The 25975-nt window shown below is 53.1% G+C and overlaps 2 protein-coding genes across 3 annotated transcripts in view; both read right to left on the bottom strand.

Annotated features, from left to right (window-relative positions):
• Nucleotides 1-288: 288 nt before the first annotated feature.
• On the bottom strand, nucleotides 289-4173 carry CCL19 (C-C motif chemokine ligand 19). The gene is made up of 4 exons (XM_066569203.1): nucleotides 4065-4173; nucleotides 2797-2920; nucleotides 2377-2473; nucleotides 289-327 (listed from the first exon to the last, which is right to left on the bottom strand). Exons 1-4 carry the CDS (start codon nucleotides 4120-4122, stop codon nucleotides 289-291), a joined length of 318 nt encoding a protein of 105 aa, XP_066425300.1. The 5' UTR covers nucleotides 4123-4173.
• Nucleotides 4174-10198: 6025 nt separating this feature from the next.
• The window catches only part of LOC136569100 (C-C motif chemokine 21-like), a 36444-nt gene continuing 20667 nt past the window's right edge, over nucleotides 10199-25975 (bottom strand). Inside the window, exons 1-4 of one of the 2 annotated variants that reach the window (XM_066569394.1) lie at nucleotides 13108-13193; nucleotides 12487-12613; nucleotides 12194-12377; nucleotides 10199-11877 (exon numbers count right to left, since the gene is read on the bottom strand). In XM_066569394.1, coding sequence (XP_066425491.1) covers nucleotides 12209-12377; nucleotides 12487-12613; nucleotides 13108-13177 — 366 coding nt within the window. In that variant the 5' untranslated portion in view covers nucleotides 13178-13193 and the 3' untranslated portion in view covers nucleotides 10199-11877; nucleotides 12194-12208. Of the gene's footprint in view, nucleotides 11878-12193; nucleotides 12378-12486; nucleotides 12614-13107; nucleotides 13194-25975 lie in introns of those variants that run through there. The other variant, XM_066569395.1, reaches the window with a different exon arrangement.

Consider the following 25975-nt stretch of genomic DNA (forward strand, 5'->3'; position numbering starts at 1 on the left):
CAGGGGAGAAGAAGGGACAGGATTAAGCCTGGGCTCAAGAGGTGTCAGCACAAAGCCTTCAGGTACCTGGGCACGGCCTGGCTTGGACAGCCCAGCCGCTGCATCACTGTGGATGGCATCCCCTGAGGGGTGCTTCCCTTGCCCTCAGGAACAGTCCTGGGCCATTTCATTCCCAACCTGTGCCCAGACATGCTGGTTAGCACCAAAACTGACTAACTGAATGATGCAGACAGTCACAGCAGGGCTTGGGAGGAGAGGATGGTGCCTGCCTGTTGGACACACAAAGCTTCAGCTGGACAGAATAGCTTTGTTCAGACATCGCATGGCCTGGGCAAAAGGGGACAAAAGGACACTTTGAGACAGCAAGACCTTATTCAGATTGCACAGGAGACCTGAGGCTCAGGAGGAAAACGCCACAGATTCTCAGCTTACTGTCGATGAGTGGCAGGAGCTGGGGAGCTGCCCTCTGTGCCTTATCCATGGGTGTGCCCAGGAAAGGTGTCTTCAGCAGCCTCCATTGCCCCAAAAGCTTATCCTCCCACTCATCTGCACCCCAGCAGCCAGCAAGTGCTGACCTGCCAGAGGAATCAACCACACTGTGCCTCAGCTTCTCTTTACTGCAAGGACAAACCTCCTGTCCCTGCAGCACTTCCTCCATGTCTTCTGCCCCCGTGGAAGCTGAGAGCTGGGGAGATCCAACCCAGCATCTGCACAGGCAGGACTGAAGTGTTTGGGGCTGGATGGTGCAACACTGGCATGCTCCCTCCTACCCCATCCCTGCACACTCAGCCTGGCTGAACAGTGCAGAGCAGGGTGCCTGTTTTCCACAGTGCTGAGGGACTCCCAGGAGAGACCTGCAACCCATCTGCTGTGTCCCTCATCCCTAGGAACCCTCCTTCTCCTGCCTCCTCCCCACAGCCCAGCACAGCCCCCTTGCCTGTGCAGCACAGGAGGCAGTGCTGCCTGCTCACCACAAACTCCACGCTGGCTTTCAGGCTCAAACATGAGGCACAACAACTACCTGCTGGCTTTTCTTTTTATTTAATAGAATCACTGCACAATAAAAAAATAAAAAAGAGAGTAAAGAAGAGGCATACACATGGAATTGTTGCAATGAACAGATCTAGCAGCAAATAACCTTAGAGCAGCACAACCTCCAGGCGTGGGCATGGGGCAGGGCTGGACAGTAGTGTCAGGCTGAGGGACTGAGAAAAAGGTACAATATCCCCAAGGAGAGCAAGGGCTAAGAGCCACATCTCTGCCTGCTCCACATTAGTGGCTCTATTTCTACCCTTGCAAGGAAGGGCAGGAGGGAAACAGTGCAGGGAATTCAGGAGTGAGAGAGGAACAACATCAGCTATACATTTTCTGAGGGCATCTGGGTTGTGCTTGGCAAGGACCAGTACAATGTATGGCCCCTATCCTGAACATTTCCATCACTCCCCTCCAGCCCCACACTGTTCTCTGCTGGCAGCCCTTCCCAGGGATGCAGGAGAACTCTAGGTTGGGGCTGGCAATGGAAACCAAAGGGATCAGACTATGGCTGGAGCTCACAACTGCTGTGTTAATGGGAAGCATGGGAGTCCCCAGCTTGCCTCACAGACCAGTCCATCAAACAGCTTCCAAGCTGCAAAGGTGATGGAGTGCAGCAGCCCCTGGCTCAGCCTGACACAGGCTGCTGGGTCACGTTGGAGGCAGAGGGAAAAGGACAGAGCAGACAGGGCTCTGCCCTGTCCCACACACTGGCATGAGTCTCAGGGAGGGTCAGCCCTGAGGTTGGAGACGAAAGCAGGTTGGCTCTGTTAGCATCAGATTCACAGGTGGGAGATGGTCCCCTCCAGCTGTTGGGACAAGCCATGGCTTCTTCAGGACCTACTTGCCCTGCGGTTTGCCCTAGGGAAATGAAAAACCCAACTGATACTAGTGTTCTCCTTGGGCTATGAGCTTCCCCAGGGTCCCTTCCTCTGCTGCACAAGCCATGGTAGTGATGGACCCATCAGGGCTTGTAAAGCACCCACCAAGCTCATCATAAGCCCTCTCCATGAAGATGCACAAGCAGCAGACTCCAAGCTTACAGGGCAGAAGCGAGAAGAGATTATGCTCCCGATGCCATTTGCCATGGCACACACCAGGCTCAGACAAGAGCGAACTGGGTAGACAAAAATCCCAGGGCTGCATTTATTTGGGGCGGAAGAGGGACTACCAAGGAGGCAGACTAGTCCCAGCTGGAGGCAGGAGGGATGGAGACCAAGACAAATTATCCATGCCTTGGTAGAACACAGCCCTGCTCTTCCCAGCAGCCCAGTCACAATGGGAAAAGCCTGTCTGGCAGTGGATAAACCCACCCCCTGGGCTGGGAACAGGGATGGTTCTTACACTCTTGGCAGAGCTGGCATCCAGGCTCTCTTGGAGACGAATCACCCATGGGGAATGGAGGGGTGCACAGAGGCGCTTGCCCTTTGTGGTAATGAATCTGCCAGGCCCATGAGGGGAAAAAACCAAGATGTAGTGACCGGCACTCCATGGATGCCCAAGAACACCTCAAGCTCTCACCCACCCCCCACCTCAGTGCCCTTCCCCATCTCTGCCTGTAGATTACTTTCTTCCCTGGCTTTTGTCCCCTCTCACTGTGCCTCTGGATCTCCAGGATTTCTTCTCCAGCTCTCCCTATTCCTTCACCCTCAAATCCCGCTCAACATCTCTCTGCCATCCTGCTCTGCTTTCCACCCTGCCTCCGTGCAAAGTCCATCCCTTGGCCATCGCGAGTGCCTCAGCCATTAGCGCTTGGGCTCTTACACGGCAGCAGGGATGTCACAGCCGTCCTGCACCAGCTGGAGCCAGTAATCCTTGACGATCCGCCGCGGGATGGGCGCCTCGCTCGTCCGCAGGCAGCAGTCGAGGACGTTGTTGCCGCCGTGCACTGGAGGAGGAACACACTGAGCAGGCTGCGCCCAGCTGAGCCTCTCCCAGAGGAGAGACAGGGCTGTGGCAGGACGGTGCCTGCAGGAATGCTGTCGCACACCGCCCTGCCCGGGCACACAGGCACCTTTGTTGAGTGCTTTATTGCACTCACACCCCAGTGCTGAGAGCTCTTTACCTCCTTCCCACGGAAACCAAAGGAGATGGGGAAGAGTAAACAGGCAGAAGGCAACCCACCTGCACCCCAGCTAGCAAGAAAGGACACAGGGGTCTTTATTTACCCCGCTTCAGGGTGCTGCAATACAGACACGCATTTCTGAGGGGTTGGGGATGATTTCAGTTTTATTTACTGAAGCAATCACAGCTTTGGCAGCTACCCCACCACCAGCCCACCCCACACAGATCATCCCTGTGACAGCTGAAGGACATACCTGTCTGCTTCTCTGCAGGGAAGGAGATCCAGAGTCACCCTCCCAGCAAATCCTGTGCTCACTGTTAACACCTGACAAGGCTGGCAGCACCCACAGACATCTGTACCCTCACCAGCAACGTGTGGTGGTGCAACACCACAAAACATCTGGACCCCCCAGCTCCCCACCACATGTAGAGGTTCTGATGTCACCCACCCAGATAGCTGTGACCTGTGCAAATGCCACATCCAGCACCAACAGCCTCTCAAACATCAGCCCTGCCCAGCAGACACCCTCCCTTTTGCTACCAGCCCTGCTACCTGCCTCCAGGCTGCCCTACACCACAGGGCGACAGGAATGTCACCTCCACCAATGTGGATTGGTGACATTCCAATCCACAGGTGACAGGAATGTCACCTCGGTGGTGTACTGGGGAGAATGGGACCAAGACAATCCCAGCCCAATGCATGCAAGCTGGGCTAGGGCACTGGGAGGCAGGATTGCACCATGGGCCTTTCCCAAACACACCTTCCCAGCCCCAGAGCCCTGCAGGCTCCTGTCTGGACTTTGGGCAGGACTAAGTCCCTGTGGACAGGTTACAAGAAGAGGACACAGGAGGGCTGAGAGGAAGCGGCAGCCATTGTCCCTCTAAAAGTCTGCTGGAAATGCAAAAGAGAGAAGAAACAGAATCCTCTAATTTCCCCAGGAAAGGCAGCCTGAGAGGTCCCATCTTACCATCCAGGATATGTCCCAGCAACAGGAGACTGAAGCAGAGAAGATGCAGCTGCTGCATTTTGCTGCTAAGCTGGCAGAGGATGGGCTGGAGGCAATGGAGCTCCAGGCAGGAGAGGTGAACTCTGCTCAGCTTCCCTGGGCCCTGTTGCTGCTGCTCCCCACTGCTTATATACCCTTGCAGCACATGGCTTTCACTTTCTTTTAAAGGCTGGGACATTGTAAAAAGGAATTACAACAGGCTGGATTTAATTGTTGAGCAGTTCCCGAATATTCCAGCAGCTGATTCCCTGCAGCCAGCTGTTCTGGGATCCTATAGCCAAAAACTCCCTTGCCCTCTTCTGCCAGCACTCAGGCCATAGATGTTGCTGGGAAGGACCAGGCAGCTCCAAGGTCCTTTTACCTTGTGAAAGCACCCCAGGGTCCTGGGATAGCACTTGGGGGGCTCTCACCCCACACATTTCCCAGCCTCTTCTCTGAGACATCTCTGGGACATTCACAATAAATATCATGTAGTCTCAGCCCTCTAATGCTGTGGGGGGTAGAACTTGCCTCAACCCAATTTTTGGGGTATATGTTGGTACTGGGGTGATGTCTGTCTCCCCCCCAGAGTCTCCCAGGCTGGTTGCTGAAGCCTGCCTTTCCCCCCCTGCCCTCTCCAGTGCCTTCATGGGGGCACATCCAAAGCTGGCAGAGAGAGGAGAGCGCACTCCAGGACCACGATCTCACAGGCCAAAAGACAACCTGATTTCCAGGTGTCCCAGAAAATGGGTTCTTGGCCAAAGGCAGCAACAGAGCTTCCAGTAAACAGGTTTTCTCCATGCAAGAGCAGAAATCCCCCACGGAGGCTGTGTGCACAGCGCAGGGTGCCAGCATCTCACCCGCTGCATGGGCACTGCCGAGAGCGCACACCAGCGCTCCCGCTTTGAATCTTCACAGGAGCACAGAGATGGAGGCTGTTTCTCCTTGGTATGGTGACTCACCACCATGCCAGTGCCAGTGCCACCTGCAGTGATGTCCCTTAAACCAAGCTGCTTCAGTCCCCTGTGGGAAGCAGGGATCACCGGGGTTGTGCAGCCCAGGGAAAGGACGACGGAAGGGTCACTGCTGTCAGCATCTGCCTTGCAGGGAGTTGGAGATGCCAGAGTCAGGGTCTTCTCTGAGGGGCCCAGGGGCAGGACAAACATAAAGGCATCAGATGCACCTAGATAAATTCCCACTGACAAAGAGAAAAATATTTTGCAGCAGAGTCTCTATGCCTGCACTTTTACCCTTGCTCCAGCTTTGGACTGTCCTTGCACCTAAGTGGAGAGCAGTGTACAGAGCCCCTTCCACCTGGGCACAAGGCACACAGCTGGGACCCAGGCACCTCAGTGACTCCCTCACGCTCCTCTCAACAGTAGGAGAGGCTCTGCCCCTTCCCCAACCCATGCTAAGAAGCAAGAGGAGACTCCAGCCATGCCACCAGACATGGTGCTGCATCCCTGCACTGGCACTGGCACCAGCCTCATGTGTGGGGTGATCTCCTCCATCAGGAAAGCATTGCCTCTGGCTGCTCCTGTGCCCCAGCAGGAGTAGCACAAACAGGATGTGTCAGCTTAACTTCAGTCAGCACCTGCTGATAGTCCCAAACCCGCAGAAGTCGAGTTTAGGTGGTGAAGGATTAGCGTCATCAGCCCCGGGCTCCCCGCAGGTTTGGGGGTGTAGGCTGGTTCTGCAACCTGGTCTCTGCTTAATCTCCTCAGAACACTGCCAGAGAGATGTCACAGCAGGGAGGATGACAGCTCCTGGTAGCTGGTGGCCAGAACTGCTCCCAGCCCAGAGCCAGCTCCTCGCTGGGGCTTGGTCTGACAGTGTGGAGCTCTCTGCAAAAAGTGGGTCCCAAGAGCAGCACCCTGACCTACTGGGGGGGTGGGGGGTGCTGGGACTCCTGTGCTGTGGGACTCCTGTGCTGTGGGACTCCTGTGCTGTGGGACTCCCCTCCAGGCACTGCTGGGTCCTGCACCCCATGGCAAGGACGGGTGTCCCCAGCCACCACTTCCCTGGCACAAGGTTCTCCCACCTCCTGCTGGCTCTCAACTGGCTCTACACCAAAAGGAGCATGGTGAGTTGGGAATATATCCATCTGGGACTAAACCTCTTAGCCACCTCTGGCTGCAGGGGAACCCCACCCCCTGAGCTGCCCACAGCCCCTGCCAACAACATGGGCAGGAAAGAGAGCTTGTTCTTCCTCATGACAGTTGTCAGGGAGCCTAGTGGGTCAAAGCACAGCAGCTTCACACGCCTCTGCTCTCCAGGAAGAACATCAGAGTGAGAAAAGGGGCTTTCCACTTGCATTGTGAAAGGGGAATGTGGTGGGTTTTGCCCCTCTTACTGGGGGTCAGTAAGATTTCTTAGAAAAGCGTGGTCATCTCTGAAGTGCATCCCTGTGGCATTCAGGAAGGTCGCCTATCCCCCTCGCAGGACTGAGCCTCAGGGGCCAGAAGAGCAGTGCAGATGGGGAAGACAGGGATCTTCAGGGTCCAGGGTCCCCAGAGGCACAAACAGGCAGGGGACTTGGTGGGGATGAGGAAAGAGCATTGCTCACACTGACTCATTTAAGCCTCTTCCTGAGCAATTAGAGAGCACTGGAGCTCCAGCCCCAAGGACACCACAGGATGCAGCATGAAGCATCCATGAGGACTCACTCCTGCAGAAACCTTGATAATTCAGTTGTCAATTTAAGTGGAAATCAGAAGGGACTAATGATCCCTGTGGGAAATCCAACCCATTGAAATGTAAACTGACCATGTGGGTATCACCTTCACGCCTGGGCTCTCCTCAAGGAGCATTGACCATGCTGCTGCCTTCCTGGAGACCTGGGAGACCTGGCAACCACGGGAGCCAGGAGAGCTATTCCCCAGGCTGTCTGGTGGTGATCTGCCTTCCACCTCTGAGCTACAGAGCTGGAAAGGGCAAAGGGGGAATTTCAGCAAATTCCAGCCAGTCCTTGGGGGTGGGATCTGGGCTGGCTGCATTCATTTCATTGGGAAATACTGGGAAAGCACTGCAGCTGCTTCAATTCCGCTTGCAACACCCAGTTCATGGCAGCCTCACACAGCTCCCAGCACATTCCCAGTCCTGGTGTAGTGCAAGGACTGAGGCCAAAGCAGCCATGGGGCTCAGGGCCCCACTGGATCTCCTCTAGCTGAGTGAACACAACCAATCTGATTAAATGGAGATAAGGGAGGGGGGTGGGGGGAATAGCAGGTCACAGCTTTGCCCAGAAGTAGCAAAGATGAACCTGAGGATCTGGTCCAGAAGAACTCAAAAGGTTCCAGTTCCTGCTCTGCCTCTAATACTCATTGTCTTCAGTGTCACTGGTGTTGTGGTCACCATGAATGATGAGCAGCAGATCAAAAAAACTTTCAGCTGTGTCTTGCTCAACACTCCTAGGCAAGCAAACCTCTCCCAAAATCCCTGCCACACACGTCAGCATCACCTTTGGGCTGCAGATTCCCAGCCAGGTGCTTCCTGCAAATAGCATAGAGATGGCAGTGGCCAGGTGGGATGCCCCTGCCCTGACTCCCTGCCATCATTCTGCCTGTCCTCTCTGCAGCCCCTCCCTGAAAAGGGATTTCAGAGGGGATGTCTAGGGACAGCTCGAAGACCTGTACAAAAAGCAGCCAATCAGCAATTTCCTTGGCACACCCTGCATGGCCTGGCAGAGAAGGATGCCCAGTGAGGCTGTACACCCCAAGCACTTGTGGACAGATCTACAAGAAAATGGGATAGAACAAACCCTTGGGGGCTGCCTCACTGCTCTGTTGGCTCTTTGACAACAGGCAGGGGAGACTGTGAAGTTCTTGGTTTGTTGCAGCTCTGGAGTAGGGCTCGTGTTGGCCTCGACACAGGATATCCTCAGAGTAGAGCAGATGCTTTTCACAGCCAAGGAGCAGGTCTGCAGTGGGAAGACAAGGATGGTACACAAGCAGAGGGGCCTTGGGTTCTGGGGAAATGGAAGGAGGAATAACAGCATCAGACATGCCAAAGCCAAGGGTCTTCAGACGAAAAAAGAGAAGGTGGGGGAAGGAGAACACTTGGGAGTTACACGTAGCCAACAAAAGGGTTGAAAGGAAGCCCTGGGTTGTGCCCTCTAGGACAGCATGAATGTCAGGGGATGGCCAGGACTGGGAAATACCTTGGGGTAGGAAAGGTGAGAGCCCCTGTTGGCCACCAGCCACTTTCCCACATCCTCTCTGCTCTCAAGACCATAACAGACCTCAGGAGAGCAGTGTAGGTGGAGAGAACACCAAAAAACACCTCGAAGCTTTGCTTGGAATCCAAAGCCCCTCTCACACCCGTGCAGCCCCAAAAGCAGCCCTTAGCCCCACTTGGCTGCTGCAGCCCTGCCCACCCCTGCTGCTGGGCCAGGACCTGGGATGGAGGGATGGAGCTGATGTGCTTGTGTCCAGGTGAGCCTCGCTGGAGCTCCACCTGGCGTCGCAGCCCAGAGCACTCTGCTGCTGGCGCAGCCCTGGAGCATGCTCTGCACCAGCTAATGGCTTGAGCTAATCATTTGGCCTGGGCTCAAGACTTCCTTGGCTGCTCTTGTTTTCTGTCTCGCCCAGCTGCTTTCTGCTGTCACTGAAGCCTTTCTGCTCCAGAGTGGCCAAGCTATCCCAACTCTTTGCTCAGCTTTGCTTCCTTCCCTGCTGACTGGTTCTGTGTCTAGGTGGGCTTTTATACATCCCTTGCCCACCTCCTACCCCAGTACATACTTCATCAGCACTGCCTTATCTTTGCGCAAAGCATCAGGCTTGCCCTGCCCAGGGATACAGCTCTGTGAATTCCTTTCTGCTGCTTCACTGCTGCACCACCTTAGACCTTCTTCTTCACATCTCTAGTCCCAGATGGGGCCCATGGATTCAGCTCCTTTGTGAAGAAGGAATTTTGGTGCCTGCTGAGTGCTGCAGGTTGCAGCTTGTTACTTCTCACAGGGAATCTCCTTGGAGGTGTTTCCCTGGTGCCGTCTCACTGTAGCAGTGCTGTGACCACCTGTTTCACACCTGCCTCAAGAGGCCCCCAGTAACCCTGCCACCTTGTCTGCCTGGAAAGCAGCATTCAGCAATCAATCTGGAAGGAGAGTGCAAACACCTGTGTGTGTGCGGGCACAGGCACAGGTGGGCTTGCATTTGTGCATCTGTGCCCGTGCTCACATGTGCCTTCCTGAGCAAGGAACAAGCTCCTGTGTGCTTCCAGACCCTGTTTTTTTTAATAAGTTTTAGGGCAAATCAGAACAGCAACACTGGTATATCTTTTTAACCTGTTTTAGCCTAATGCCCTCCTGGCCTTTAAAGGGAAAAATCCCTTCTGTGTGGTGTTTTCTTCCACAGCCACAGAGACACCAGGGCACATTTCACATGCTGGCTCGCTCCTGCCATATTCTCATGCTTAGCTGTTTGTGGTTTCAGATGTATTTGTCTAGACCTCATTTCTTGGGAATTTTTGCAACCATTTCACAATCCCCTGACACCACAACTAGCACAAGGAGTTCATCCAAGGCAAGGCCACTGGATGCAGTGTGTCCCCATCAAACACAGGGCTGCCTCCACTCCTCTCATGGCACCCCACCTGACTCCTTGTGTGCAGGTATCAGTTCCCAGGCTCCCAGCAAAGTCCAGTCCAGAGCATAGCCTCATTAATAACCTGTTTTATTGCTATTATCCCAAAGCAGCTAGGAGCACAGAGCCCCTGTTTTGAACAAGCAGTGCACCCCCAGGATGGGTCGGAGTTAGAGGGACAGGCTCGGCTGTGAGAAAAGATGCTGTGTCCAAACCAAGACACTGTGTCCCGGTGTCGTCAGTGGGAGGGCACAGTGTTATGCCCATGTTCTCTGGCACCTCAGAACCCCTCACTGGGGACAGATGAGCTACCAGGATGTCTCCACCTGGCTGGGAATCACCGCTGCAAGAGAGGGGGCTTGCACTGCTCCCCTGTGCCAGCAGCTCCCAGCCCAAGCACCCCAAGGATGCATCACATGGGAGCACTGAAGAAGCCTGGACCTGGGGGATGATAGCGAGTGGGGCAGGAGAACACCCCGCCATGCAGCCCTTCCCACCCCACCAAAGCCCATCACAACAGCCAGAACAAATGAATTTGGTTATAAAGAATACATTTTATTGCCACACATCCTGTCCAAAAGCCGGTCTGGCAGACAGCCAGGTGCTCAGCGTGGAGGAGGAGACAGCTCAGTGCCTGTCCCATGCTCGGGGCCAGGATCTTGGACTTCACAGTTACTTTGCACAGCACACTTAAAATGATAAACCTAAATGCCCTATTAATAAAGCAATCAAACCAGATACATACTTGGTAAAAACACTCAGCTATAAGCTTTACTCCAACAAACACACTGGCCATGCTGATACTGTTAAGCTCTGCAAATCCTATTATTGCATTTATATGATTTAATAGACCTTTACTGACCAAAGTCCATGTTCAAAATCTCTACAAGCAGATAGCAGTGTGGCTCTAGCATAGCTGTTTAATTTGCTCCTTCTCAGCCAGGGAGAGCGGGTTGCAAGCACAGGGAGATGTCATTTTTCCCCCAGCCCCTGTCCCAGGGGCCTGTCCCACCTCCACTTGCAGTCTCACCTAAAGGTATCCTCTACTCACTGACTTTTCTCACTAAATGTTTGGGATAGAGCTGCTCTCAAATGGCTGCGGGATATCTACAGTAAATTCTACAAAATCTGCTATTCCCCCACCTTCACAGCCTCACATGTGTTTTTCACCATGTGGGCTTTTCAGATTTGGTAAATATGTGTGAGAGGGTTGCTGGGGCTTTTTTTTTTCCCCAGAAAACTAAGCATTTGTCTTAATAGTGTCTGAAACCCTGACACAAGCAAAGCCAGGAGAAAGAAGAGGGTGAAATTCCACTAAACTGAACAATTTGTTCTAATTTCATTGCAATTTTGTAGCCAGGGGAGCTAAAAGGGTATAATTCCACTAAATTGAACAATTAGTTCTGATTTCATGGAAACATTGTACCTAAAAAAGAAAATGAAAAAACCAAAGGGACAAATTGTGGCTATCTTTATACAAACTACAATGCAACAGTGCGCCATAAAATCTGAAAGATTAGAACAGTCCAGACACACTGTTACCCCAAAACTCTCCATCTCAGCTGCTGTTAATTGCTCTGCAGAAAGCACCCAGCAAGCAGCTCAAGTAGGACCTCAGGACTTGGGACCTGCCTGCTTCCCCATGCCTTGCAAGCCAAGAAGGAGCAAAGAGATGAGAGGAAAATAAAATGCAGCCACAGTTTATTTGGTAGAAAAATAAGAGAAATCTTCCAAAAAATCCAGCCTGCAGCATAAAGGCTACTTTGTGAAGCATAAGGAGAGAGAAGTAAAGCCTTTCAGGAAGACTGAATGAAAGCACAGTTTTCAAACATAAATACAAATGTATAATATCCCCCAAAAAAAAAGTCATAGGAAAAGCGTCTATCCTGCTAGGCTACATAACTCCCATTGAGTGGGAAGCATGTCCACTTTCCTCTAGAGATCGTGGCTCAGCTCCCTTGCCCAGGTCCCCACTTATTTGGCCATAGGACAAGTGAGGACCTGGGTGCCTGCTTTGCTGAGATCGCCCAGGCACTGCAGGTGCTGGGGGATCTCTGCGTGAGGCATAGCAGCAACAAAGAGGTCCTGGGGCAGAGGGAATCCTCCTCAGCCTGCCCCATCCCCGCCCCGGGGCTGGCGGGTGGGTGGGTGTGTGGTTTCTGTGTGTCCATTGCCATTGCCGTGGGTCAGTCACCAGTGGGAAGGCATCCGTCCTGACAAAGGCAAGGAGGAGTGGGTGAGATGGAGAGGGTCTCAGACAGATCATCCACCCCAGCTGGGGGCCATTCCCTACTGTGACCTGCCCTGCCCATCCCCAAGCATTGCCTTACCCCAGCGGCTCCAGAAACAAATCTAATTTCAAGGCAAGCACAAACCAAGAGAGAGTTGTTCCCTAAGTGCCTCTGTGCTCCAGCCACGGCTCTGACAGCTCTCCCAGGCTTTGCACCTGGAGCTGAACGCCCACCCTCCCACCGAGAAGGATCTAGAATGGGGTGCAGCACCCTCACTCTACTCACCCCCCTCACCTACCTCTTCAGGCCTGACTTAGACCTGCTGCTGCCTCTGCTTCTTGGTTTTGTCCCTGGCACGCTGGGTCTGCCCTTTCTTCCTGCCCTTGCCATTTTTGGCCCTCCTGTCCAGCTTCTGAATCAACTTCAGGACAGTGTCTTCAGTGGGAGAGGCACAGATTTTCCTGTTCTTCTTGGTAATGAGCCTGGGGGAGCAGCAGAAAGATTTTCTGGGGGGGAGCAGAGGGATGTCAGGGAAGGGTTTGTCTGAAGACAAACTGTTCCAAGTGGTCCTGGCCACCACAGAGTACTCACACAACAGAACGGAGGTAACACCCCGACTCGGGTCCCTGGTGGCGGTAGGATGTCACCACACCACCGAGGATTTCCTTCTTCAAAGGTCTGTTCTTCAGGCAGCAGTCCAAGGCTGAGGTTCCAATGCCTGTGAGCAAGGAGGGCATGTGGGATTAGGGATCATGAGTGAGTCAGGACACCTTCAGCACAGAATGCCAGCTGACAGCACAGGGACTGTTTGGTGTCATGGGTCAGGGTGATTCTGGGCACCATGTGGGGTTGGAAGCTCTGAACCCCAGTGCCCAGCTACAGGTTAGACCTGGCACCAGGAATACGAGACACCACATCTGAGAGTGGTGGCGGGGAAACTGAGGCAGAGAGAAGCTCCTTGAAAAGGTACTGAACATCATTCTGTTCTTTTCAGCTTGGGGTGTTGCTGCCCCAGCAGCCACATGCACACAGACACACTCCAAGCCAAGCAAGCCCTGCCAGCCAATGCCACAGGCACACACAGAGCCCTACACACACCTGCACACCCCAGGGCCCTACAAACACCACCCCACACCCTGCACACCTCACTGAGGACCCATACACCCTGCCCCATCCCAGCAGGAGCAGGCAGGAGAGCTCCTTGCCCCTCACCTTGAGCCTGGGCGATGAGGAGGGAGGCAGCCAGCAGCAGCAGCAGCAGTAGGAAGGGGCGGAGAGCCATGGTGCTGCCACGGGTACTGAGCAGGACAAGGCTTGGGAGCAGGACACGCACTGCTGCCTCGTGCTGAGGCTGCTCCTATTTATCTGTGCATTCCTTGCTTTCGTTTTCGGACAGCTTGGCAGGCAGCCCACCAGCCGGCCAAGGGCTGGGTGATGCACGAGTAGAGGGTGGGGATTCCTGTAAGCTGCAAGCCCCCCTTTACAGACACGTCCTGTCTTGTTCCCAGCTGCCCATCACAGGGGGGTGCCAGGTAGGGGACATGCTGGAGATGCAGATCCCATCACAGCTAGACGGGTTTGTGGGCTCCAGTTTCCTACACAGTCTCACAACCTGCCACTACCTGCTCTCAGAGGGTCTGGTGTTTATTCCCATGAAGTGGATCCTGGAAGGTGGCCAAGCCTTCAGAGAAACCAAGGAGTCAACCTGGTTTGCTCCCCCATTTGGTGATTTGCTTCCAAGCCAACCACCAACACAAATAGTAGGTGAGAAGTGGCTCAGGGTGAGCCCACACCCCTTCCCCATGAGTGCCCATCTGTGTCTGGCTGCCTTGGGGATGAACCCAGCTGAACAAAGCTGAATAGAGCTGTAGGGCTGGGATGTGTGAGGGCCAGACTGGGGAAAACAGCACAGCCCATCATATTTTGGTGCTGGTATCAAATTGTGGGGAGCTGGGGTGAGTGGGGACCTTGACTAGCTGAAGGAATGTGCTGACAAGGATGTGAAAACCCACAGCAGCATGACACGGCCCTGTGCAGCTGGACATAGCTGGACAGATGGGGACCACATAGAAGTGAACCCAGAGAGCTGAACAGGACCCCACAGGAAATTCCTGTGGTGATAAAAGCCATCCAAAGAGATGGCCCTTGTTACTGAACCAAGCCCTGAGCAGCTAGTGTGACACCAGTCCTGCTGTGGGGAAAGGATAGTCAGACATTTTTCAGGTAATCACTAGAGCATGATCTGGAGGAGACCAAGGTGGTTTCACAGCTGCTTTGGGTCACCTGTTCCAGTGGCTGATACATTCCCAAGTTGAAAACATTTCCCTCACTGTTTAAATGGAATTTCCTGTGATGGGTCTGGTGTCGCTGCCGCTCACCCTGCTCCAGAGCCCCAGCACCACTCCAGCCCCCCTGGACAGCCCCCAGCAGCAAGAAGTCCCCCTTGCCATCCTTCACCACTCACTGCTAACAGCCCCTCTTCACTCACCCTGGCCTCCAGCTCCTTGGACAGGTCCTGTCCCAGTGCTCATGCCAGCTGTGTCCTGGGAGCCCCAGTGGAATGGGCAGCTCTCATGGAGTCTAACCAAGGATAGAGGGGATCAAACCCCTTCGAGGGCCCTGCTGCCTGGGAGTTGGGTTGTAACACCAGTTTCTGTTAATGACTCTGACAAACAGTCATCAAGGACCTCAAGCAGCCCAGGAGAAGCCCAAAGTCCCAGCTGCTGCAGAAAGCAGAGCTCTGTAAGGTGCCCACTCTCTTGTTTCCCTAATCAGGGAGAAGGCAGTGCTGGAGTCATGGATCACCAACAACTGCCAGCCAGGAGAGCAGCATTCCTCCAGGACAGTGGGGCAGCGTGCCAGGGCTGCACTCCTGGGGCTTCCTCCATCCCTCATGCAGGGAGATCCTATTCAGGGGGTATCCAGATGGGGGGAGGCAAATCCCCACACACTTGTGCAGCACAGAGGCTGCTGTGGAGTTGGGCAGCAGAGCCTGAGGCAAGCAGCAGGTTGGGCAGTAGCAGGTTGTCTGCAGGTGCATCTCCCCAGGGTATTTGGCAGCATGGGGAAGGAGTTCCCAGAGGCATCCTGTGTGCTGTCACCCATCCCCTTAATCCCAAAGCATTGGTGGCATCAGGACACGGCAGAAAATGAGAGCCATGCTGGCACTTAGTGCCTTTCCAGCCCTTTATTGTGCAACCTCCCCAGACAGCAGTGCCTGGGTGCTCATGAAGGAGCCCAGGGGAGCTCTGCAGTCCCAGCACACAGCCCAGATTCCTCCCTTGACCAGTCTATGTCCCACTAAGGCAGCAAGCTCCTGGAAAGTCCCTGGCGCTCTGAGTGTTTTGAAGACACCACAGCAGCAACCTCTGGCCAGAGGCCAGCCCCAAACACGGTCTGAGCTGCTGAGTAGGGTCAGGGCACGTGTTTTCCTTCCCAGAGGCATCAGTCTTTGGCAATTCCCTGTTGCTGTGACTTGCACCTCTAACAAAGCATCTGCATGGGCAGACTCTCACTCTTTCCAGGGAAGGTGGCTGGAGAGGTCCCAGGAGGGAAACGGATACTTGGCAATTGCAGACACACCTGCATGCTTGAGCAGCAGGGCCCCTTGGAAAGTAGTCTGGGGGTCCATGCCTTGTCTCCCCTTCTGCCTCCCCTCCCTCAGACCATCTCCCTTCACTCCTTGCTCTTGATGTGCCTTACTCTGTCACTTGTTTCCCCAGCTCAAGGAGAAAGAAGGGAGCTTCTGGCAATGAGACATGAGTGAGCATCCCTGTTTGCAGGGATGACCAAACTTTTGGGATACAGAGGAACTGACAGTGTTTTTTAGGGGTGTCAAACACCAGCAACCTCCAGCAGCTGGGCAGGCACAATTTCCTGCATATAATCCATTCCTCATTTACCTGGGCTCCTGCAGTGACCACCTTTTTCCATAGCTCATAGGTGCAGGATGGAGGCAGACACAGGGAGGGATGCACAGCCAGGCAGGATGCCCTCTGAGGTGTCTCAGCTACAGAGAATCCCTCTCTGACCACAGGATCTGTGTCTGACACTGTGCAGAGCCATTGCAGCAAGGCTTTGTATGATGATGCCTCCAGCTACCCGCATGCTCAGGCAGCCCAGCTCCAGCCCTTTGCATACCTGTGGTGGAGGAACCTCCAGAGTGCATGAAGAGGGGAGGGTGTCCTAGGCAGAGACTGTGGTGTCCCCACACAGAGTGCACAGAAACAGTGGGACCATAGCAAAATCACTTCACTGCCTTGCTCACGACGCCTTCCCAAGCAGTAAAACCACCACAGGTCTCTCAAGCCTCCATCCCAAATGTTTGCACCTGCACCAGAACACCAGAGCTCCAGGACCTGGGGTTCATGTGTGGATTACTCCCTTGGTTTCTAGCCTCACAGTTTCCTAGCACCTCAACCCATATTGCCAGGAGATCTGTTCTCCTGAGCCCTCCACTCATCCATGCCTGGGCTGACCACCAGCACTGCAGAAGCCTCCAGCTCTCTCCCACTTAACCAGACTGCAGGGTCTGCTTCCCAGGCAGCTCCGGGCTGGGAGCAAATGTTCCTCAAACTGAAGGCATCAAAAGGGGTGAACCAGTGGGACTGGGAATTTCCAAATCCTTGTGGATGCTGCCTCCAAGTTACAGTCACTGCTAACAGGAACAGGGTCGCACGGCTCAGTTCAACCCGCTGACCAGCACATTCCTTCCTGCAGAGGCCCCGATTCCCAGGACCCAGCACAGAGGTACTTTGCACCCAGCGTGGAAAGCCCCCGTGTCTGGGAAGGGGAGCCGGCTGCCAGGCAATACGTATAGAAATGTCAAAGAGCGGCACATTCCCTGGGATGCGGGAAATAATTGCTGGAAGCCGGCGGCACACGAGCCAGGCAGGCTGCCTGCTGGCTGCTGCGCTGTCCCCGGCCTTCGGCGAGGCCAGTGGGAAGAGCAGGGTGAGCACAACATGCTGAGAAGGGCAAGGAAACAGCTCCCCGGGAGCGCAGGGATGCTGGAGCCAGCTGGGCTGGGAGAGAGTCTTCAGCCTTGAAAAGTTTGCCCCACACACACTCTTTGTTTCCCCAGATAGAAACTTGATTCCCCAGCCTGGTGCGTGTTAACCTTTGGTTGCAGGCATCCCTAGAGAGTGATTCAGGTTTAAGGCAGGATGCTGAAAATGTTCAGGGGCTAAGTGAACAGGATGAGAGGGACCTGAGCAGATCCTGCACCCTGGAGCAGTGCTCTCTTCCCTCTGCAGGGTGTGCAGTGCTGCACACAGCGCTTGCTCAGACCCAAAATCAAAGGGATGGGCAAGTTTTGTGCCCCCATGGAAAACGCATGGTCAGCATTGCTCAGTTCTCACTCCCCTGATCGAGGCACATGGGATCCTTTGGACTGTGGCAGTTGTGAGCGTGCACTATGCACAGAATATATAGGGGAGATGGCTCAGAGCCTGTCCCTCTGTGGCATGGCGGAGACCCCCATGGGGTGGCCAAGAATTGTGTGGGAAAGGGGACAAGGCAGAGAGTGGGAAACACCTCAAGGAAGAGAGGTTTAACTGCTTGCACAGTCCTCCAAACACAGTGTCCCGCTCAGCTAGTCCTCATCCCTTCCACCAACCACAGGAACAAACCCATCTCTTCCCTCAATACAGGAAGCACATCAATACTCCACCCAGAAATCCCATGTGTCCTCGCATGGAAGTGTAAAACTCAGTGGAAACTACTGGCACCAACCCAGCCTTCAGAGAAAGTGGAGATGTAACGAGTGGAGATGAATCCTCTCAGGGCAGGGGGAGCAGCAGCTCCCAAAGCAGGGCACAGCATGTGCCAGCCGGGATGGAGCTCTGGGCAGTGGGAGATGGCCGGCTTGGACAGGCTCTGTCTGGGATGGATGCGTGTGAAGGCATCGTTCTGACCTGTGTGTTGGGGAAGATCAAACAGGAAAGCCTTATAAATATGATTGTCTGGCAAAAGATTTTGAAAATATAGAAACTATAAGCAAGATTGAAATGAAAGCAAGTTTGAGATACCTTAGTTACTGAACAACTGGAAAACAATGGTGTGGCCAGCTGAAGGTAATCTTCTTTTGATGAAACAATTCCCTCTGCTTGCAGACAGGTCCAAGGGTCAGAGCAGACCCTGCCAGCTTGGCAGAAGGGGTCCAAAGAGTAGTTTTTAGGGTTTAAAATGCAACACAGTATGGTAATGTAATGATTCTTATAGGCTGTATGTAAATGCTATAGGATTTGTATCTTGTACTAGATTGGTTAGTGAGAATTAGAATATTCAACACAGAAGATTTATTGTATTGTAGCGGGAACCTTGTTCTCTTGCCCTTTTACTCTCTTGCATTTTTTACACCCTTACGCTTTTACCCTCTTACTCTCTTACCCTCTCATCCTCTCTACCCCTCTCTTCTCTCAGTCCTGCTCTGAGCTGTGGCTGGCAGCTCCCAGCAGGGCCCTGCACCCAGGCCCTCTGCAACAAACCACAAGCTCCACGACCTGGCTTCAGGGATCTCTTGTCTCCGTCCGTCCCGACCGTCCTACCCCCCGACGCTCCTACACTGTGAATTCACAGAGACTTGAGAAGCTGCTGGGGAAAAAGCTGTCTGAGTGGTTTTTTGGAGAGGAAACTGCTCCTTCTCTCCTGGGGTGTGGGACTGTGACACCAGGCAGAGCCCCGCTGCAGATGCCCGGCAGCCCACTCTGCCCCACGCTTCTGGCACGAGCTCACCTCCCTGTGAGCTTGAACCAGAGGAAATAGCAGCTGGCACAGTCAGTGAATTCAGCAGTGGCAGGGGGCTGTGTGTGGAGACAGAGGAATTAAAGACAGCCAAAGGGAAATGAAGATGAAGGAAAACATCGAGAAGGCTCTGGAGATTTTGCAGAAGACATTACAAGTCATAAACTAGGAACTAGATATGCTTCAGCCAAAACTGGAAAACTCCAGAGAAGGGCTCTGCTCCTTGTGGTGGCTCAGCCAGACACCCCAGCCAAGGAAGCAGCTGCCAAATGCCCAGGCAGCAGTAGAAAAGGCAAACAGCAGAGAAAGCAAAGAGAAAGGAGATGAAGCCCCACAGCAGGAGGAGGTGCCAGGCACCAACACCAGTCGGAGTCCCACCATGGTGCTTGCCCATTTCATGGGCTATGAGCATCAGGACTTAGCACCAAGGAGAACCGGGGCCAGGAGGGCACCTGAGTAGTTGCTGGCCAAGTTGTTCCCAGCAGCCTGCACAGAAAGGAAACAGCTGCTGGAAGAGAGGGAAGTGGGTAGGGGGGCTCTGGGAGCTCAGCTGTGCAGGGGCCAATTCTCTTCCTGCATGGATATAGTTAAAAGATAAGAAGTTACATACCCCAAGCTTAATCAAACTGGCCATGAACAGTGATTCAGAGCAGTAGGGCAGAACAACAGAGCCTTCAAAACTTGGCAACAGCTGGCTCCACCACGAGACCAGCGCTATAAGACATGAGGACTGACCTGAGGGTCATTTTGGCACCAGGCAAACATGACTTATGCAGAGGGGACAACCTGCACCATCCAGAAGACCTGCACAATGCAGAGCAACCTCCTCCCAAGCACACAGAGAGCAGAGACTGACCCAGGCACACCAAGGACATGGGGAGTCAATACTGGGTGTGTGACCTGGCATCACCAAATGGGTGTGTCCAGGAGGATGCAGAGGACACATGCCTAAACATGGGAAAAACATTGTTTGGAGCTGGGACGCTGCTCGAGAGGCTGCAGCCAGCCAGGATCTGTGGTTCAGCAGGTGGCTGCAGGCAGTGTGTGAGGGGCTGGGAACAGTGAGAGGGGCTGGAAATTCCCCTTGGGAATGGGGATCAGGTAAGCATCTGTTTACAGCAAGGGAAGAGCTGCAGGCCCAGAAGCTGTGACACCTCCTGGCAGCAGCTGCCTGCCAAGGCCACACAGATCTGCAATGGCAGCTCTGGAAAAGTCAGCCAGACAGTTGGAGAGATTCTCTTTGATGGTATCTGGCTCAGGCATCAGGTCAAAGGGCAGACATACCACCATGCCCACCGATGGCTGCATCCCAGTGCCTTGGCAGCAGAGCAGACCGTGCTTGCTGCAGAGATCTGGAGGGGTTCATGGCTGCCAAACTGAGAATAAGTGCAGTTCCGTGGCCTCCAGAGCTGGCTGACTGTGGTCACAGGCACAAAGGGGAAATTTCCCACCAAGAATACCATGAGGGCTGCAGCCCCAGTTTCCAGCTGTGCAGGACTCTGCTTGAAGACTGAAAATCCCTGTGATAGTTAGCAGCATTGTAAACCCCACATGGTGCCCCAAGGCAAGGTTATAAAGGCAATAAAGAGTTTGTGAGGCCAATTGGTATGGTTGGCATTTATCAGTGGACAGGGAGAGCAGCCTAAGGACAAGTTGCCCAGAAAAACTGTAGATACCCCATCCCTGCCAGTGTTCTAGGCCAGGTTGGATGGGGCTCTGAGCAACCTGGTCTAGTGAAAGATGCTCCTGCCCACGTCAAAGGGGTTTGAATGAGATAAGCCTAAGGGTCTTTCCCAACCCAAATTTTTCTGTGATCATATTATTCTATGCTGCTCTCTCCATTGCCTGCAGCTACCTCCCATGGAACAGCAGATTCCTTACACAAATACCACAGCCCCTGAAGCCCCTCAGGACACAGCTTTGGCAGATGTGGCCTATCCCATTCCCTTTGGGTTTCTCTCTCCACTCAGTAGGAAGATGAGGCCAGACCAAGATCTCCCTATGGGATTTCAGACATAAAAACTGTTCTGCCTGTTCCCATCTCTCCCTGCTCTTAGGTTCAAGGCTGAGTTGGGCAGAACATGTCCCACCAACAACTGGGAGCAAGGGGGAATGGCTTCAAATGAAAGGAGAGTAGGTTTAGATAAGATACTAGGAAAAAAACATTACTGTGAGGGTGGTGAGGTACTGACTCAGGTTGCCCAGAAAAATTGTGAATGCCTCATCCCTGGAGATGGTCAAGGCCAGGCTGGATGGGGGCCTGAACAGCTTGGTCTAGAGGAAATAGAAGGTCCATGGCAGGGGGGTTGGAATGAGATTATCTTTAAAGTCCCCTTCCAACCCAAGCCATTCTGTGATTCTATGAACTCACAGCAGTGGCCTCAACCTTCCACCACAGCCCTGCAGTAACACTGCCTTAAGTTAAAAAAGGCTGATGAGCTCTGGTGGGTTAACCCCAGTAAGCAGCTAAACATATGGCTCACTCACTCCCTGCCAAGTGGAGTGGAGGAGAGAATCAGAAGGGTAAAAGTCAGAAAACTTGTGGCTTGGGATAAAAGAAGATTTAATAGGTAAAGCAAAAGCTGCATGCACAAGAAAAACAATATAAGGAATTAATTCACTTCATCCCATCAAGAGGCAGGTGTTTACCACTTCCAGGAAAGTGTTCATCATGCTGATGAAGTAAATACTTCATCTCGTGTGGTGGCTGTTTGGAAAGACAAATGCTGTGACTCTGAAAACCCACCCTTCCTCTTTCTTTTCCCCACATTTTATTGCTGACCACAACACCATTGGTATGGGGTGCACCTTTGATCTGTTGGGGTCAGCTGTCCCAGCTGTTTCCAATCCCTATTCCTCATGCACTCCCAAATTATAAGAAAGGCATTGAGATTATGCAAACACTGTTCAGCAATAACAAAAACATCCCTGTCTTATCAACACTGTTTTTGATCACAATTGTAAAACACAGCACCATATGAGCTATTATGAAGAAAATTTACTATTTCCTGGATAAAACCAGTACCATCTTCACCCCTTATTTGATACCACTTAGGTTATGCTCAGGTCCCACACCACCCAATGCCTCCTCATTAACTGTCTCCTCTCCCTTTTCCCATCCTTCGATTTATAAACAGGCATCGATCCTTAGTCTGTTGGTCATCCTGGTAAAACACCTACAAAATGACCATTGAATTCACTTAGTCCATGACTTTGGGCTCCATCTCTATGGTGGTCACTGGGGCAGGAGAGGGACTGTGTTGGGTGGACTTACTGGGCACCAAAGACAGCTCAGATGGGGTCACAGCTGCACTTACACTGCTCCTTGTGAGGCTCGTCCTCCACTGGCTCAGGGGGTTCTTCATACAGAAACTCCCACAACATGCAACTCAAATCCCAGTTTGCCACAGTGCAAGGTGACAATTTCCACCCCGGTCTCTCAGGGTGATGAACAAGAGGTGACAGTGACAACAGTTATGATAACACTGTGATGAGCCCCTCCCCATGCCCCTGCCCTGCCATAGACTCATCCATGGGCCAAAATCCCTTTAGAGGAGAACCCTCTGTGATGTGCAGACACTTATGGCCCTAGAGGTGTTCCAGCCTGGCCTTTTCCATGGCCACTGATGCTTCACTGAGTGCCTGCTGCAACATGGAGATACCCATGGCCACTGACACCTTGGGGTGCACCACATCCACACTCCAGGGACTCCATGTACAGGTCACAATCCCTTAATCCATCCCTTAATCCCTTTTTTAGGAGCTCCCACTGGAGTTACAGCCTGCCCAGAGCAGCAGCACTGGCCATCTGCCAGCCCAGGCCCATTGGCATGGATGTTATCAGAATGCTTGCAGGCACAGGAAGGTGACAAACTGCACAGCACTGCAGCAAACTGCTAAAGCAAAAAGCAGCCGCTGAGAAGCACTAGGGTCCAGTGAGTGTGTATATCTATATGTATATATATAGATATATATACAGTATATGTAAGATACTGTAGTATCTTACAAGCAAACCCCATGGCAAGCACAGGAGCTCTGCCCACTGACAGCTAAATGACAATGCAGATACAAACTCAGTCTAACACATTCCAATCAAATCTATCATTATCTCAAACACTTTGAGCACCACACTGGGTGCCAAGAAGGCCTTTATCTCAATAAAACCAGTACATCTGCCACATGTCACATTAATACCTTTCCATTTCATGGTTAGTGCCTCACACTCCAACAATACACATGATGCTGTGGAAGCCTCAGGTAAGCACAAAATGCAAGACCCAACCTTCTTCTGCCACTGAGGTCAAGATACAGCAGTCAGGGAGATTTAATTTGATAGATATGAAAGATGGGAGCAATGGTTAGGTTCAGCCTGTCCAACCACAGGCCAGGAGCTATCATCAATACGATCAATCCAATCCGTTCCTCTTCTGTAAGCGCAGCCCAGAGAGCCCTGCTGTCCATCAGTGTGTTCAGATCAGTAATTTCAGTGGCCAAAATAACCTGTACTTACAAAATGTGTCTGCCACAAACACTGGGGAAGCACAAACAGGAGCTGATGTGCACCTCTGCACACAAGCTTTGGGGGGACTGCTGACACCACCCAGCTTTGGACTCAACCTTTCAGGAAAAAAATGGGATAAGACATTGAAAAAAGGATGAGGAGGGACACACCTGAAGGACAGGATGCCATCCAGAGGGATTCAGATTTAAGAAGTAGACCCATGGGAACATCATGAAGATTAACAAGGCCAAGTGCTGGTGCTGCACATGGGTCAGGGCAACCCCTGGTACCAGCACAGGCTGGGCATGAACAGCCCCAGAGCAGCCCTGCCCAGAAGGGCTTGGGGGTGCTGGGGGTGAGAGGCTGCACATGGCCCAGCCATGGCACTCACAGCCCAGAGAGCCAAACGTGTCCTGGGCTGCATCCAGAGCCCCGTGGGCAGCAGGGCAGGGAGGGGATTCTGCCCCTCTGCTCTGCTCTGCTGAGACCCACCTGGAGCACTGCATCCAGCCCTGGGCTCCCAGCACAGGAGGGACAGGGACCTGCTGGAGAGAGCCCAGAGGAGGCCACCAAGATGATTACAGGGATGGAGCAGCTCTCCTATGAGGAAGGAGCTGGGATTTTTCAGTCTGCAAAAGAGAGAGCTCAAAAGAATTGTGGCCTTCCAGTACCTGAAGGGACCCTACAAGGAAGATGGAGAGAGACAGTTTACAAGGGCATGAAGTGACAGAACAAGGGAGAATGGCTTCAAACTGAAAGAGAGTAGGTTTAGGTTTGATATTCAGAAGAGGGAGGTGAAGCCCTGGCACAGGTTGACCAGAGAAGTTGTGGATGTCCCATCCCTGGCAGCGTTCAAGGCCAGGCTGGATGGGGCTCTGAGGAATTTGGTCCAGTGGAAGGTGTCCCTGCCCCTGGGGGAGAGCATTTGGCGTGAGATGATCCTTAAGGTCCCTTCCAACCCAAACCATTCTATGGTTCTGTGCTGCTCATATCCAAGCTAGAACCTCCATTTGTGGCACCGGGAAGCTTTAATACATGTCTCTAATGGGGCAGGAGGCTGGTGTGCTGCCTTCACAGGCACCCAAACACAGTGTCCCACCAGATTCATCCCATGACAATATTCAAGCCCATTTGCTATCTCAAAGCTGCAGGGCCAGGCCAGAGAGCTGTAAGCAGTTCTCCCTCACTCTGTTTGGCCAGGGAAAACAATTTGTTCCCCACAGTAACTGTGTTGATGAGCTCTCTCACGGGAGTGTGTGTTTCCATGACAAACAGTCCACAGAAGAAGAAACATCAGGTACAACTTCCATCTAGTTTATCATAAAGAAATCCTACAACGGGCAGCTAAGGACTCACACCTTTCCCAGGGAAGGAGAGCTGGTGTCATTTGTGGAGATGGGAGAATATTTCCAAATCCCCAGACAGCCCGAGGCTCCTCAGGTGGTACCATCAGGTCAGAGATCAGGATGAACCTGACCCAAATGTCCACTGTACCCCTGTGCTCCCAAATCATGAACAGCTTCTCACTCCACAGGACCAAGCTGCCCTGGAGAGAGGATCTTACCTGGAAAACAGTGAGGTAAGCTGGCATCACTTCTGAAGAAGAGCACAAATCTTTCCTCTCTAAACTGGAAAGATGTAAGAGAAATCTGATTTGGCCTATCTGGTACTTCCCATAGGCCAGAGCTGCTCTGTCCTGATGGACTGGTGTGTTCTGTCTCCATCCTTGTCATGTGTCTCCAGAGCTTTGGCAGGCAGACACTGTCAGGAGGTCACCCAGCTTCTGGCCCTACAGCTCTTCCCTTGCTGTAAACAGCCACTCGTGTGATCCCCAGTCCCAGAGGGAATTTCCATCCCCTCCCACTGCTCCTGGACCACCACACCAAACTCCAGGGCTCAGCTTCTGCCTGGCTCAGTGTTCCCCCTGTGGGCTGGTGGGTGCCTCTTCCCTCCTGATCCCCTGAGCAAAGAGCTCAGAGTGACACTCGAGGCCCTTCCCCTTGGCTGAGGGTGATGGAGGCAGCGTGGTGGTCTCAACACATCCAGGGCTGTTGTGGCATGTTCCCACTGGACAGAGGGACATCCCTGTGAATTCCAAGCTGGTCTGTCTCTGGTGGCCCAGCTGATGGGTGTCCTTGAACAATCCCAAGGGGTCCTGCACTCTGGAACTGGGGTCCCATTGCTGCCACCCTCTATGGGTCTTGCCCCCACACCTTGGTTGCAGAGCAGACCCTACAAGTTGCAGAAGTCCGGAGGAGTTCAAGGTTGCCAAGATGAGATTCAGACCAGACTATGCCCCATGTATCCCACCAGTAAGTGATTGTGGTTGTAATCAGGATGGGAATTTTGTGCTCCTAGAAAGACCACAAAGGCCATGGCCCTAATTCCCATCTGCACAAAATGGCTCTGCTCCAGTGCTGAAGGTCTCTGTGAGAGTTGCCAGTATTGCAAAACAGCCTCCCTGGAGGGAGAGTGGGAAGATGTACAAACTAGCAGCAGAGGACTGTGTGCCAGTGCGGTGTCGAAAGCTCTGGGGATGTTCCTGCTCTCCCTGAATTCACCCTGTGCTCCCACCTCTGGAAGCAGGACTGCTGAGGGGTCCACAGAGCCCATTCCCCTGCTGAGCTACATGCCAGCTGCCCAGAGTAAGGACATTTGCACTAAAATCCTGGGAAACCAAACTTGTCTTCCCTCCTCACTGCACAATGTAGCATCCCTTCATGCTACAACAGCCAAAGCTTCCAGAGATGGAAACTCAATGTTGTAGAGAAAATCCAGGGCAGAAGAGGCAAGAAGAGTTCAGAACATCTCCTGCTGCTTCAGGATGGACAGAGG

Source organism: Molothrus aeneus, chromosome Z (genome assembly GCF_037042795.1).
Source record: "Molothrus aeneus isolate 106 chromosome Z, BPBGC_Maene_1.0, whole genome shotgun sequence".
Lineage (NCBI taxonomy): Eukaryota > Metazoa > Chordata > Aves > Passeriformes > Icteridae > Molothrus > Molothrus aeneus.